Source organism: Castanea sativa, chromosome 1 (genome assembly GCF_040712315.1).
Source record: "Castanea sativa cultivar Marrone di Chiusa Pesio chromosome 1, ASM4071231v1".
NCBI classification, from domain to species: domain Eukaryota; kingdom Viridiplantae; phylum Streptophyta; class Magnoliopsida; order Fagales; family Fagaceae; genus Castanea; species Castanea sativa.
In genome coordinates this window covers 63,413,930-63,429,572 of record NC_134013.1, presented here as the reverse complement: position 1 = coordinate 63,429,572, position 15,643 = coordinate 63,413,930, and the positions used below count along the sequence as shown (strand labels likewise).

The following is a 15,643-nucleotide window of genomic DNA, read 5'->3' as shown; positions in this document are numbered from 1 at the left end:
GTCTTATATTGTATTGTCTATATAAAGCATTCAATGTACAGTTTTGAATACATATTAATAGATACAAACTTTTGAGGTTCAACAATTACATAATATAGAGAGAAAAAAGTGAGAAGAGAGAGGTGGGAGGAAAAACCATTTTGGCCTGCCTAAATCAATCCTACAAGAGCTCTCAATGTCTACTTTAATACAATATATTGCCATGAATGATAATTGGTCTATTTATTGTTTTTATTGTATCTCTTACCCCAAAAAAAAAGTTGAGGAGAGAAAGGAACGAAGTTTTGCCACATTAAGGCAATAAAATAAAATAATCTTTAGGTTTAGATAAGTTGAATAAAGTTTTTTATTTTTAAACTCAAACCATTTTTTTCTCTTTTTCGGAAAATTATTAGGTATCTTTAAGGAGTCCAAATCTTCTGTCCCACTTTTCCTGCTCTACTCTATACTCCACCAATAAAAACTTGTCACGTGCTCTCCTAATTAATTAAATACTACTATTAATTAATAAATGTAGCATTAATAAGTCAATAATGATAGTATTTAATTAATTAGGAGAACACGTGGCAAGTGTTTATTGGTGGAGTATAGAGTGGAGCAGGAAAAGTGAGACAGAAGATTTGGACTCATCTTTAAATACCATAAATACGTACTCTTTCCTCTCAGATGAATGATGGGTCCTACCATGAATTTAATTAGTGAGACCCACCATTCATGTGAGAGGAGGGAGTATGCATTTATGGTACTCCGGGAGTACACAATAATTTCCCATCTTTTTCTTTCTTCCTACTAAATAGAAAAATTATATGTCCACAACATTTTCACAACATTTTTACAACAAATCTTAAGTGGCAAGTTGTTACTGGTTTTTATTGTTGGAGCAAAAAAATAATTTTAGTGTTAAGTTCAAATTTGAACTAATAACAACTAACTATTTATGATTTGTCGTGAAAATATTGTGAACGTAGCATCTCTCCTACTAAATAACATGATGAGGTTAAATCCTTTTAATCCGCCTTATTTCCTTTCCTTTTCATCCTTTATATCAAATATAATCTTGGGAGATAAACATCCTTCATATCAAATATAATCTTAGGAGATAAATTTAGGATTATTTATTTATTTATTATTATTTGGAGATAAACTTAAAAAGTTTAGAAACTAAATAGATTCTTTAATAGTAGCTTTTATGGCATTTGTTAATATATTATTTTAGAAAAATTTTGATATTACTTTCATGAGAGATATAAAAAGCTATTAAAAACATCATTTATCTTCATCCGATATTTCCTTTTTAAAACTATTTTACTCAAAAATTGATGGACAATATTTGATACACTCCATCCACATATGTATAATCAATGATACGATGAATATAACTTTTTCTGATAGCAATAAACTTGACAATATGTCATTATCTTCTTCTTTCAATCCAATCTGACTCAATAATACTTGAAAATAGAAAAATATCTGAGTGGGGATCAGTAATCTTTCTCCCCAAAACAGCCCATCATGTCTTTTATCTTTTAATATAATGCACCCAATAAGCCATGTGATGGAAATGCCTCCTTAGTCTAGGGGACCCTACCTCTCTATTTCTTTTCCTTAACCAATCAAATTTCCCTACAAATGTATTATAACAACTTAATATGAACAACATCAGCAATAGTAAAACAAATCCACGGCGGGGGTTCATAGATTATATAGGCAAAGTTTTGAAATGCTACCCTATTATCCTGAGCCTATAAAAGCCAATCGAGTAGGGTCTTAAAATTAAATGCTCTCTTTTCAATCAGATCTACCTCCCCTCTAGAAAGACAGGAGTCCCTTAAAATTGACAAACCCCCAATCATAATCTCCACCGGTGTGTCAATTTCCTTGAGTTTCTTATAGCCAACCGTATATATATATTGAGCCCTAGTCCCTAAAAAAAATGTGACCAAATTCACCGAAATATTAAAGAAAAGCAAAAAAATATGTGTATGGTGTGTGGACCACTAGTTGTGGCTTCTAATTATGTCATTTTTTTTCTTCAAAATATAGGTCTGAAATCAAGTGTGAATGATTGGAATATATGAATTAACAACTGATTTGATGAAAGGGGCTGCACAACTAAGAATTCTCCGAAGTAGTTGCTATTTTATAATTGGGAAAACATTTTCATACACTGCAGCAGAAGAAAGCAATATATATATATATATGGTTCATATTGAACCTTTTGTTTAGTGGAAAAGGGGTGCAAATCTAGGGTCCAAAATAGGTCACCCATATTAATATTCAGCCACAGTGCAAATTTTTTGGTGGTGTTTTATTAAGTGGGTCATGTCTTTAGCATGTGCCATGTTATGGCACATGCAGACAAGCATTGGTGTTTGAAAGTACTCTAGGAAAGTGACCCCGGAATAATTCATTAACAGATGCTCGTGGAAACTCATGAAAGGATTGGTGCTTGGTGGAGAAAAGAATGGTTAAAAATTATTGATTAGTTAAAAGGATTAGAGATAATGATATGCCTTTTTTCTTTTAAGAAACGACTCCATTGGTTAACACTCAAGTCAAGTTTTCGTATTAATATTATACTCTATCCCATTGGAAAGAGGAAATAGAAACACTATAGTTTATACCCTTCAATTTTTTATTTTTGTCATTTAGCTATAATTTGTATTGAACCAAGCAGCTATTTGGATTGTAGCTTTAAGACTCACATTATTAGCAGATCCCACATATTTGTGTCTCCATAGTTTGTTCCTTTCCTCTTGAAGTTTCTTATTTGGAGTTCAACCAATCTTAAGCATTAAAGACAAATATTAGATGGTTGAGATGGTGTGAGACAATCCATGAGTAAACATATATCATATCGGTATATCCTCCTCCTCTCAGGCTCTCACGTAAGAATGAGCTGGATCCCTGTACATAGAGCCCACCCTTATGTGAAATGAGAGAGATGTACTACAATGGCTGTTGGATATGACCAGACCAAAACGGCTTCAATTGACCATTGATTGGATTGAATTATAGCATGTGGAAAACCTTACAGGAAAAAGTAAACAGCTGGTGCAACCAGGGTCATACAATAAAGCCTACCCTTGGGCCTGCAAAGATCATAGCTGCCTAATAAAAGCATGGCTAATTAGAGACCATGCATATAAGCCCTGATAGGATCGGCTTTTAACACCCATCAAGTAAATATCTTGGTACTGTGTGTCTGGGGTCATGGAATAAGCCAAAACTTTGGGCCTGCAAAGGTCATAACTGCTGGCAAATAATAAGCAAGGTTGATGAGAGTTTTGAACTGCCACTTGCACACCACAGAATATTCAAAAAAAAAAAAATCCCACTAAATGGTATCCAACAATGCTGAAATTATTATTTTTGTAAATGAGATTAAAGAAAACAAAGGGGGTCAATTTAACCAGGAGTTAAACAAGAAAAAGGGTGTTGAGCCATTCAATTACTTATTTGATATTGTTTCGACATTGGTCTACATATTTGAGTGGCCAACTCGAACTTGAACTCGATGCCATGAGGTGTTCAATATCCCTCTCAAGTTCCAAATGTCTTCAACCTTTTCAGGCTGGACATTTGATGCTATATCCACCTGCCAACCAATGAAAGGGAGAAACATGGTCAAGTGCAAACCAAAAGAAATATACTAGCGTAGAATTGCAGCAGCTAATTTGGAATGCAATTTTCTGTGAACTATGGTGAGTCAAACCATGTGGAAACACAGCAGGTAAACAAGATGAGGGAAAGTTCAAAAGTTCAAACAAGTGGGCTGGACTCAGGTCTAAAATGCCAAAAGTTATATATTAATAGTCACGTTTAAGTGGTTACATATCCAAGACATCTAGAACAAAAGCAATTATTTATGTTACAAAACTACATGTGCATATCTCTTTATCCATAATAATTTATTAGTTGATTTCACCCAACGAAATAATTTGCACTTCACAAGTCAGGTAGTAGTGACAGCAAAGACATTGACAGCAATAAGTATGTCACACTGGTTCATTGGTGATAAGATCATATTTATGGGGTCAAGAACTTGCTGACACATATTAATGCCATTTCTATATGCAACTGTCCCCATCAGATATTAATTGGTGACTAAGCTTCCTAGAATGCGAAGATACAATCACAATTAGTAGTATGATTATCAGAAGAAAAAACATACTGCTTTTGCAACAATCTCAGTGCTTTGCGTGACATCAACGGTGACCTCAAAAAGCACCCATGCCCACTTGTCACTGTTTATACCATCCGCGATGTATGGGATGCCAGTTTTCTGGTATCTGGAGGCTTCCATCCAGGTTTTGCCACCATCAATAGACACATCTACTCTCTCAATGCCACGGCCACCTCCTGATACTGCATATCCACTAATTTTGACCTGCAAATTACATGTTTCCGGAGGATCTAAGTCATTTGACTAATAGACTTGTTTGTAAGGTTGTCTAGCTCCACCATCCAGCTTGGGAACAAAGAGAAAATATCAGAACTTTAACAGCTAGACATAAAATCAGGAATTACAACAGAGATTCAGAACTTGTTGTGGATTAAGTAAAATTCAAAAAGGACATGTCATCTAATTTGCAAAAGTATGACTTCCGATTGAATAAAAAGGCGGAAAAGAATACATGTAGCTGACCCTAATTAGTCATTGAGGAATCATCGTTGACCTCAAAGTTTTGGGACCAAGACTTGGTTGCGGTTGTAACTTGTAAGTAAAAATAAAAGATAAATATGATTGCACACCAGCATATTATAGAAAAGAACTCCTCAACACCTACATACCATATACCAAGAAACGTTCCAATTCAAATATAAATTTTGATGCTAGAAAAGTTTGGATAGATAAAGATGGGTTGTACTGCCATACACAGTTGAAAAAAAGTCATACATCATTATCATCACTTGATAATAACATCTCACAGATATTTGGATCATTCTATTTTTGTAGATATTTCAAAAGCTAATGAACCACACAATTAACTAGATATCCTATGCTTAATGACAAAGTTGAGCAGAACCCTTAATATTCATGCCCCAGGAGAACTAGTTGAGCTTAGTAATGCTACTCATCAGATGTTTCTGCATGTCATGATAGATGATAAAGAATAACTTCATACACATGTAAAGTAAAACATGTAATTACAAAAAGAACCAACCTTTCCGGGTTTAATTGTATTCACATCCTCTAAAGAGCATATTACACTCTGTCATCAGCACATTCATGTTAGTAGATATTATTGCACAAACACAAAAAGAGGGAAGGAGAAAAAAGAGAGATAATATCCAAAGTTTAATTTAGCAAAAAAGAAGCTTTTTTTATGAGGAATTTTATGGAACCCAATATGATTTTTTAAGGATCTTAACTCTCAATAACACATGACATTAAGTCATGTCACATTGAATAGTAACTCTATGATATTCTAGCTTCTTTTTTTTTTTTTTTTTTCCACGACAAACTGTGACAAACTCACATAAGAGTGTAAGACAATGTCTATGTCAAATCTGATGGTACTTCACCATATCACTAGGTGACATAGGATTTTTTTATTTTCATTTTTTTAGTCACTTTGGACAAATAGTAATAAGGTTAGACAACATAGGATTTATGTCAAATCCAATGGTATTCTTTTTTCTTTTCTTTTTTTCAGTGGTTGTCACTTTAGACAGGCAGTAAACAGGGCTGTCTATGGGCTAGGCGGGTTTGGGTTTGCCTAGAACCTGCCACTCAATCCGATAACAGCAGGTTGGGGCAGGAGACCAACCGATACCAACTGGTCAGTGACGAGTTGTCGAGCAAGTGGGTCATTGGATTTGGCAGGCCTCAGTTTGAGATCACAATTTAAAAAATGATGGTTTGAAGGTGATGAAGGAGATGACTCTATAGTTGCACTACTGTGCCCAGATCTCAACCCCCACAGTCAGATCTGGACTTCCAACTTCTGCAGCCATATCTCAACTTCAACTACTGCAACTCCAGTACAGACCAGGTCAGCTGGTCGGATCAGATCTGCTGGGTTGTTGACAGCCCTAAGTAACAAGTTCCACATGACTAACTTCGTCACATTTGCTGGTAAATCGCCTCACATTGAGAAGTAACTCCAAGGTGGGTATAATACTACTAAAAAACTAGAGGTACCATAGAAGAAACCTTCTTCTATATGATATATCAAAAGTTAATAAGATGTAAATTACATCTAACCGACCTTGACATTAACTGTATGAGACTATGAGTGAACCAATATTCAATTAAAACAGCTTATCTGAGATCCTACTTGCATTTAAGAAATAAAAGTAATGCTTCTCTAATTACAAAAACCTAATATTTAACATCAGAAGCATTAGGTATTACAACAAAAATAAGTAGCATAATGAAATTACCTGAACAGGGAAATCCATTTGTGGTCTCCTGCTTGCCCAATTAATGTTATCCCAATCCACTGTAGGGGGAAACATCTTATAGTCTTTTTGCATAAAGAAACCCTGCAACATGTGTAAATTTGACTACATAAACAATGTAGAAAACGAACCATTAAAAAAAATTCAAAATTAATAGTGCATGTCCAACCTGGCATTCTTCTGCAATTATATTAATAGAATCAATCCACTTAACAGAACGGGCACCAATAATACCAGGGACAACCACACGCAATGGATACCCGTGATCCCTGTTAAGAGTCTTTGGAATGATAACAAGAAAGTAAATCAACAAGAGAACAAAAGGATAATATATTTAAAAGAAGGTAACACAAAAACAATCCTATGAAGAATACCTCAAAAACAAGAGATAGACCCACATTTTTTTAATGGTTAGTTACAAATGCACCCGATGAGTCTTGAACCCATGACCTCACCCTCCATCCCATTATTTGGGAGGAGAGGGTGCCAATTGAGCTATAGCTCATTGGCAAGATGAGATAGACCCACATGCAACACATGCTTTTACAAGATGTACAGGAAAATCTTTTGAAATACATCCTGTCAGTTAAATCGCAATTATCATAGGGAATTATAATAGTTGTACTTGACTGTAGGAGTAACCGACAAAAACACTCGGCGATTAGTATTGAGCTCCAAAAACAGATTTTTTTGGCTGGGATAAGCATAAGGAGCATAAAGTAGAAATCTATCAAAACCAAAAATAAGAGATAAAGAAAGCGTAAAAAGAAACCAGGAAGACAATTAGTTTAATACAAAGTTAAGTATAGAAAGATGGCATAGTTTATGAATAGATAAGCACAATAGTTACATTCTAAGGACCTCAAGGAAAATTCACTTACCTCTCCATTCATCTCATAAGCAAGTAAAACATCTGCATCAGGATTTGTAGCCTGACTAAGTGGAATAGATGCCTTGTAGGGGCCACCATTTTCTTCCTAAAGTTTTAATTATTCAGAAAGCATTAGATCAGTAAAGTCCCTCCATAAAACCGAACATGCAAAAAAATTTCATCAAACTGAAAGGGCCAGAAAACAACAGAAGAAGTTTTAAAATAATATATTGAAAGGCCGAGTTTGTTACCTTACATTTATCAATGCTTACGAATTCAACATGTTTTCCACCTGATTGAGTGGTACTTGTCAAATTAGGTATTCCGACGAGTTCAAGAACATCAGCCAACTTGGCTCCACCCCAGACAGCTGAAAAGAACCCAAAGAATGACAAGAAATTATAATTAATTAGGTAAAACATGTTTGACTGTAGCTGTTGTATATCTCAATATGATTTAGACACTTCAGAGATATGAATGATAACTACAAAATATACTTTTTTTATCTATCATAATATATATTGATTTCAAAAATTTAAAGTTAAAATCCTTCAGAAAATATATGATTTTAGCTAGACTGAAACTTATATACAACTCAAGTCTTCCTCTGTCCAGACTAAAATTTTACATATCAGAAAACAAGAAGAAATTAATTGAAGGAAAAACACATGACTTCAATTTATTCTCTTTGAAGCCAAAAGGAAAATCTTGAATCACAATGTGATTCCCTTCTACTATGTATGTTAAATTTCAATTGACTATCAAGTATATTTCCAAATGGGTTTCTACAGGGTTGTTGTTGTTTTTTATTTTTTATCTTTTTTATTTTAAGGGTAGGGTTTCTTCAGTTATTTGTATCATAAATATTAACTAAATTGAAAACTTAGTTGTGTGAATTTTCAAGTAATACATGTATAACGTAGCCTACAAGAAACTACATTTTCAAAAATTCAGTAAAGTATCAAAAAAAAAAAAAAAACACTATGGGATCAAATTTAATCCATCATCAGCATCAACATATCCTCTAGTATGCCAAAACATCACTGCAAAGATTCTTAACTCCAAATTATTGTCCTGGTTGAATATCTTTCACATTAACACCTATATCAAAACAAATGGTAAATCCACAACGGAGAAAACAAACCATTTCCTAAAGCAGAAACATCCCAGCCGACTCCCTTCACTTTTCTGGTTTTGCTCATAGCAGTCCTTCTATTACCTGCACACTATGATAGAAGCCAAATAATTAGTTCATAGCATAGCCAAGAACATAGCCAAGTTTCTCTTTGCTACAACTTGATGCAAGAGGCTCCATTTGGCTCCAAACAAAACAAAGGCAACAACATATGTACAACAGAAATACCTGTAAAGTGGCAGCAACATTATACTTTGGAAGCATCCTGTAACAGATAACAAGAGTGTAAATTCCTTGGTCAAGTACAGTTGTATTGCATGCGAACAAATATACCAGTATTCCCAATTTCTGTAGAAGAAATTAAACAAATTGTACCAACATAACGATAGAGATTAACCTAGCTTTATGTTCCAAAAGTACAATAGGCATTCTAGTACAGAATGCAGTAACATGAAAAATGTGATCCCCTATCCCAGCACTCACCAAATATCCTTCATAAACAGCTTCTTGGGATTCTTTATCAACCCAGATATAGAAAAACAATATCTGTTCTACCACACAAGTTTGCGATCAGTTATAATTGCTTGATATCAAGCATTTTGAATATCTTATAGTTTGGAGAGAAGGAACTAAAAGAGCAAATGAAACCTTTCCAAGTCATCAACTATTGGGATTGGACCATGATTTCTCTTGTAGAACAAATCCACGGGAGTCACATAAGAGGAAACCAAGAGTGAACGTGGAGGCTCCGCATTGAAAGGTTCCTGTATCAGAGACATTAGGAAAATAATATTTACTCTTTTTTTACATATAAATATAAATTTTTTTACTCTATTGGATTTGAAAGCTGGGGAAAGAAACATTAGCATATACATACAGTACAGTATTGCAAATGGTACTCAATTTAGAAATTGCTTTTGGTTCAATGAACAATTTTCCAAAAGAATAACTTGCCTTGATTCACTCTATCAGCCATATCTTCAGTTGAATAACATACCATATATTTTTCATTCATTTTGTTTTTCCCCTTACTCTTCTTATGAGAGTAAGCATCTGTAGCAGTTGCATTATGCATATATAAATCAGCTTGTACCTAACTACAGAACCACATTTAGACCAAGGGGGGCCGTGGCCCCCCTGGGCCCTTGAAATTTCTTTACCCTGTGTATAGTTAAAATTTTTGTATAGGAACTAAAAAAAAAAATTATAGTACATATTTAAAATTAAAAGTTTAGACTTCCAAAATTAATAAGGTAGTCCAAAGAGTTAATTTTTTTTTTTTTTTTTCAATTTAGTTAATGAATTCCTTAAACTCAAGTGGTGCTACTATATTGAAGATGTCAAGCTCAAGAAGTGTTGTAAACTCATCCATGGACCACCAGTACCTTGAGGTGTTCCCATCCCTCCATGCTTTGTCTTTGGAATTGATTCCAGGAAAAAAAAACGGAACGATTTTATTAATGATTCTGTTTTCTTTACTGCAAAATGCTTAAACTTTGGGGTTGAAAAATATAACTTTTCATTTCCTTGTCTTTATTTTTTCTTAGTTATTTTACTAATTTCAATTATAAAAATATAATATCGAATTATAAAAAATAAAATAAAAAATAAAAAAAGAAAGTGGAGGCTAACTATGCATGCATCATCCCCCCCTTTTTTATTTTTTTTGGTAGTTTTGGTGAATAAAACATATTATTAAGTAGTTTTGATAGAGTCAAACTGAAAGCGTTACTTTCGTTCGAATTGTTTGGGATTGTCATTTTTTTCAAAATTATATTTTTCTTCATTGTCATGGTTATCAATTCATTATTATTATTATTTTTTTGTTCTCAAAGATGGTTTTTTTTTTTTTTTTCTAAAAAAAATTCTTTGGGTTTGGACTTAGGTTCCAGGAAAGATACAAAATCATAAATTTGTTTATATAAGAGAATTAAGGGTAGTCTCAGGCTTTAAAATCCAGAGAAATTGTTGTGAAATTTAGTATAGATTATAGAATCAATCATAGATGACTTATAGGATTTTTTAAAAGAAATTTGAGTTATGTTTTTATAGATGATCAAGTTGAAATGTGTTAAAAGACAAAGTGTAGTTTCTATTATTCAAATTTTGTTGTTGACATTGAATATACCCTAGTTTCATTTTTCATATATAAGTTATTCTTGAATCTTTTTTATTAGTTATCATTCTTAATTGGTGATTTTTTTTTTCCTTCATACTTTGTCTCCCCCAAAAATGAAATCCTAATTCCCTCCTGCACCAACCCAAGTTACATGATAAAAAGAATCCCTTCTAATTAAAGATGACTGCAATCTCAAAATGTAATCCCAAATGCAAATATGCAATAAAACAAGATATCTCATTAGAGATTTTGGCATACACAACACAACTCAAGCCCAAATGAGACCTTTTGCAGCAAAATGACCACTTTTGAAAGCTAGAGCACAACATGAAAATTGATAACCCAGTTCCACCAATTCCCAAAACTACAATTTACCATCCCAATAGGACCAAGCAAAAATTTCCCAGATACAACAATAAAAAACAACATGAGACTTAGATATCCATATTAAGTTACATTCAATCACAAGAAGAACCCAGATGTGGCAAAAGCGTTTATACCCATTTTCAATCACAGACCATAAATTTTTCACGTATACATACATAAAATTGTGACCATGTAGGTAAGTTTTGAAGATTTATACAATTCCCAATAAAAAGAGCCAAACTTTATAGGAAAAAAAAACATGATGAACCAATTACAACTATGATTACAATGATACTAAAAAGATTACCTTGGCGTTGATTTGAAGACATGGGTGTCGAGGTGGTTCCTTCGAGTAATCCGAGGGTCCTTCCAGTCCCGGCATTTTTTCTTTGCTCTTCCTTACCTCGAAGCCTCAAAAATGGGTTCTCTGTACAGCGCTAGAGAATGGGAGAGAGTGAAATACAAGGCGAAATCAATCACGACTGTGATATTACGCGGTCACAGTCCAATGGGTGGCTTTTTTGCTGTGAAACAAAGTGGTCTGTGAGGTATTTGGTTGTCACTCTAGCATTTAAAGTTAGGCTGTTGGTGTGGTGTGTGTGTGTGTTTTTTTTTTTTTAAAACCTCGGTAAAGATGGAGCGACAGGTTGCAATTGGTGAGATTGTGGGCTGACGTGTACATAATTTTGGAAGTTTTTGGATTTTAGAGGAGAGTGTTTGGCCTCATCTCATAGCTGAGTGTACGCAGCCACGCGGTGGTGAGCACAGAGCGAACTATTCTTTCGCCTTTTACTAAAAAAATCTCATAGCTGAGTGTACTAATGGTGAGATTGTGGGGTGACGTGTACACACTAAAAAACCATCAGCGCCGTTCCTTTTTTTTTTTATACAACCCAAAATTTTATATTCCTTCGTAATTGTTTTCTTTTAATTAATCGCTGTCCACGCATGGCTATGGTGGATACCCCAGTGGCTAAAGATTTGACTCCACAATCAACGTTGAACAAATGAATCGAGGTAACTAGTAAGACCCAAATTTCGTCAAATATTTAAGTTCATCTTGACGACATATGAAAAGTAGGGTGTCAATTTAGGTTAGTGTGTCGGTTCGTGTTGTGTTGAGGTAAATGTATTTAACTAAATGTCTCAACCCTAATTCGACCTATTTAATAATCGTGTCATAATCCTTCAACCTTAACCCAACCTATTAATAAAGAGGGTTGACTTGACCCAATCTATTTGACATGCTTAATAAACGAGTCGTGTTGGGTTGACACGAATGTAACACAACTCATTTCAACCTACATAATATTAAATATAACATCCATCTAGAAATAAATTTTTTTTACATCCTAAAAACAATGCATACACTTCAAGTGTTCAACAAAAATAATATAGTTCAACAAAAATATAACATTCATCTAGAAATTAATTCTTTACGCTCCAAAAGAAGAGGTATTCGACTAAATGGCTCAACTCTAACCCGACCCATTTAATAATTGTGTCATGATCCCTCAGCCCTAACCCGATCTGTTAATAAGGTAGATTGACCTTACCTAACCTATTTGACACGCTTAATAGACGAGTCGTGTTAGGTTGATACGAATGTAACACAACCTATTTCAACATACATAATATTAAATATAACATCCATTTAGAAATAATTTTTTTTTTTGCATCTCAAAAACAGTGCATACACTTGAAGTCTTCAACCCACATTCAAAATGATATAATTCAACAAAAATATAACATTCATTTAGAAATAAGTTATTTACACTCTAAAAGAAGTGCATACACTTCAACCTAAATTCAAAATAACATAATTTAACAAAAATAAAATAACATAGTTCAACAAAAATATAATATCCTTGGAACTTGCAAAATGCTAAGTATCAATATTGAAAGAATTGGAGCAAACAGTAGATGAAAGTTTATAGAACAAAAAATTATGTAGAAAAAATTATTGCAGAATTTTGAAACACCAAGAAAACGGTTTTCTTTAATTCTAAAACTCACTAAACACATGAGAGAGAGAGAGAGAGAGAGAGAGAGAGAGAGAGAGAGAGAGAGAGAGAGAGAGAGAGAGAGAGAGAGAGAGAGAGAGAGAGAGCAATAACCGGTTTGCGACTTTGAGTTTGAGAATTGGGCGTGGGACTCTAAGATCATGGAGTGAGTAGTACGTCTGAAATAAAAAAATAAAAAAAGTTATTTATAAGAAGGTTTAGAGATTTACGGTTTGTAGGGTTTAGAGATCTAAGGTTTGTAAAGTTTCAATCTCCAATTATATCATTGTAAGTTTTTGTAATTACTCACTTTTATTTTAAATTTAAAATATATGTTGAATGTAAAAGATATTTGACAAATCTAAAATAAAATGAATATTTATTTGTTATATGAGTTAAATGGGTTGTGTTAAGTGGGTCATTTCGGGTTGACACAAATAAATTGGCGTGTCAAACATTTCTATCGTAGGTTACGCAGGTTGACCCGTTTATAACACGTTTCTTATCGTGTCGCTTTCGGGTCGACCAGTTTATAACTCAACCCCATTAAGATCCAACCCTAACCTGCAAAAACCCGTGTCGGGTTCTTGTCGTGTTTGCAAGTTGGGTCAAACATTGACACCCCTAATGAAAAGTGTGCTTTGGTTTGAGCTCGAACTAAGCTTATATAAATTAGTTTGAACTTGAGCTTGTTATATGGTCCAAAAGTTTAAGCTTGGTTTGACATTGTTTGATTCATTAGTCAAATTGAGCTTAAGCTCAAGATCCAATACAAAGACATTATCAAGTCCATTTAGTTTAGACGTGTAATCCCGACTCCAAATTAATTAAGCCTTGGAGGGATAAAGTTTATTCTTCAAACTCAAATCAAGCTTATTACTGTATCCATAAACTAGTCCAAGCTTAACTTGTTTTTCATTGAGCTTTTATTGTTCATGAACTTGTTAATATATATATATATATAAAGGGTTTGGCCTTGGCTCATTTATTAAACAAGTCTAAAATTAAGGCTCAAGATTGTCTCGTTCATAAACAACCAAACATGAATAAATTTTTTTTATCGAGTCAAGTTTGAACTGTCTATGAACAACTTGATTCATTTGCAAACGTACATGAGGTGACCACATTCTATACTAACACTTTCAATGTAGTGTGTTAGTGACATACATTCATCATTCAACCACTTTAATACCTCACTTAAGTATGACCAGCTTGCATTACTAAGATGGGCAATTTTTATTTTTTATGTAGGTTCTATATATCAAATGAAGAGTAATTATTTAGTGCTTTGTGACCAACTGCTTAAGTTTATCATAGGATACACTATTCATATGAAAAGGGAATTGTATATTTAAATACTGAATAATTACATGCACATGAAATGTGCTCCTCTGTACTAGCATTAAAGAATATAAAACATACCAATGCAATGGTCACTTCACATTTATAGTGCAATGGTCACTTCACAGATTAAAGCATTTGTGGGGTATAGGAGGCAAGGGTCGGGATTCAAGTTTTTAGGAGAAATGTTTCACACATATATACACTTAGATTAGGTTAGAATAGAATTTCTATCTTGTATAAAAAAAACAAGAATATAAAACATTATTTAGTCAAAAGAAAAGTAAAAAACAAAGGAGGGGTTGGCAAAAAAAAAAAAAAAGTTGAGAAAAATATAACTGTTGCATTTCTCTTATAGCTTTGCCTTCTTTTTTTTTTTTTTTCCTTAGATAATCTTTGGGTATCAATTGATATAAAAAAAACAGAGATGGATAGCAATGGGGCAGGGTAAAGTCGAGGAATGAAATTTTCATATGAACTTGTTTAATCTTGTTATATTTTCCGTAGATGAAAATTTTTTGTTGATATAATTAAAAAACTATTGTTTCTATTATATCTTGAATTTCACTTTAAAAGACAGAAATAAACACTTTATTTATGTCTATTATGTCTCAGAGGCCATAAAAAAAAAGGGAAAAAAGAGAGTTTTAATTGAAGGGAAATTAAACATTATTTTACATTTCAGAAGTTATAGAAAATTATGCAAGTTACATGTGGTATTTGTCTAGCTACTAAAAACTAACCATCAGCAAGTAAAATTTCGACTTATAAAAATAAAATAAAAGGATTATTAATGCGAAAAAAACACTTAATAAACAAACACAATATATGATAAATATTCTATCTTTTGGTGAGTTTTCTAAGTTTTTCTTACATAAAAAAAAAAATCAGGTGGTATTATGTCTAAATGAATGACTATATATTTATCAAATGAATGTGTAACATAAGCGAAATTGGGCTTTTGCCTTTATTTTGCAAAGAAACTATTTAAGTCTGTGTCTCTGTTTTGAAACTCAATTTTATCAAAATCGAGTTTCAATGTAAAACTCGATTTTTAGAAAATCAAGTTATGCCAAATCAAACTTAAAAAAAAAAAGAAATTGTGGAATTCGAGTTCATGTAACTCGAGTTCCTTGAATGAAACTCGAGTTCTATAATATATATATATATATTTTTAAAGTTTGATTGCCCATAAAACTCGAATGTAAAACTCGATTTGTAGAAAATCGAGTTTCGAAACAGGGATATGGGTTTAAATAGTTTCAAAACAGGAACATATTGCTAGTTATTTTAAAAAATAAGGGCAAAAGCCCAATTTTTCCGTATAATATAAGTATACTCACTACAAAAAAAAAAAAAAAATACTTCACTTATTTTGATCCAATTTTTTTAAGGGTTTC

At 33.0% G+C, this 15,643-nt stretch overlaps 1 protein-coding gene across 2 annotated transcripts; it reads right to left on the bottom strand.

Moving 5' to 3' along the window:
• Positions 1-3,342: 3,342 nt before the first annotated feature.
• LOC142619416 (sulfite oxidase) lies at positions 3,343-11,471 on the bottom strand. 2 transcript variants are annotated; one of them, XM_075792513.1, is made up of 12 exons: positions 11,207-11,471; positions 9,063-9,178; positions 8,898-8,960; positions 8,643-8,679; positions 8,424-8,505; positions 7,531-7,649; positions 7,290-7,385; positions 6,578-6,688; positions 6,391-6,492; positions 5,169-5,216; positions 4,175-4,390; positions 3,343-3,598 (listed from the first exon to the last, which is right to left on the bottom strand). In XM_075792513.1, exons 1-12 carry the CDS (start codon positions 11,279-11,281, stop codon positions 3,482-3,484), a joined length of 1,182 nt encoding a protein of 393 aa, XP_075648628.1. In that variant the 5' UTR covers positions 11,282-11,471; the 3' UTR covers positions 3,343-3,481. The 2 variants fall into 2 exon arrangements, with proteins under 2 accessions (XP_075648628.1, XP_075648632.1); XM_075792517.1 differs by lacking the exon at positions 8,898-8,960 and having other exon boundaries at positions 11,207-11,369.
• Positions 11,472-15,643: the final 4,172 nt, after the last annotated feature.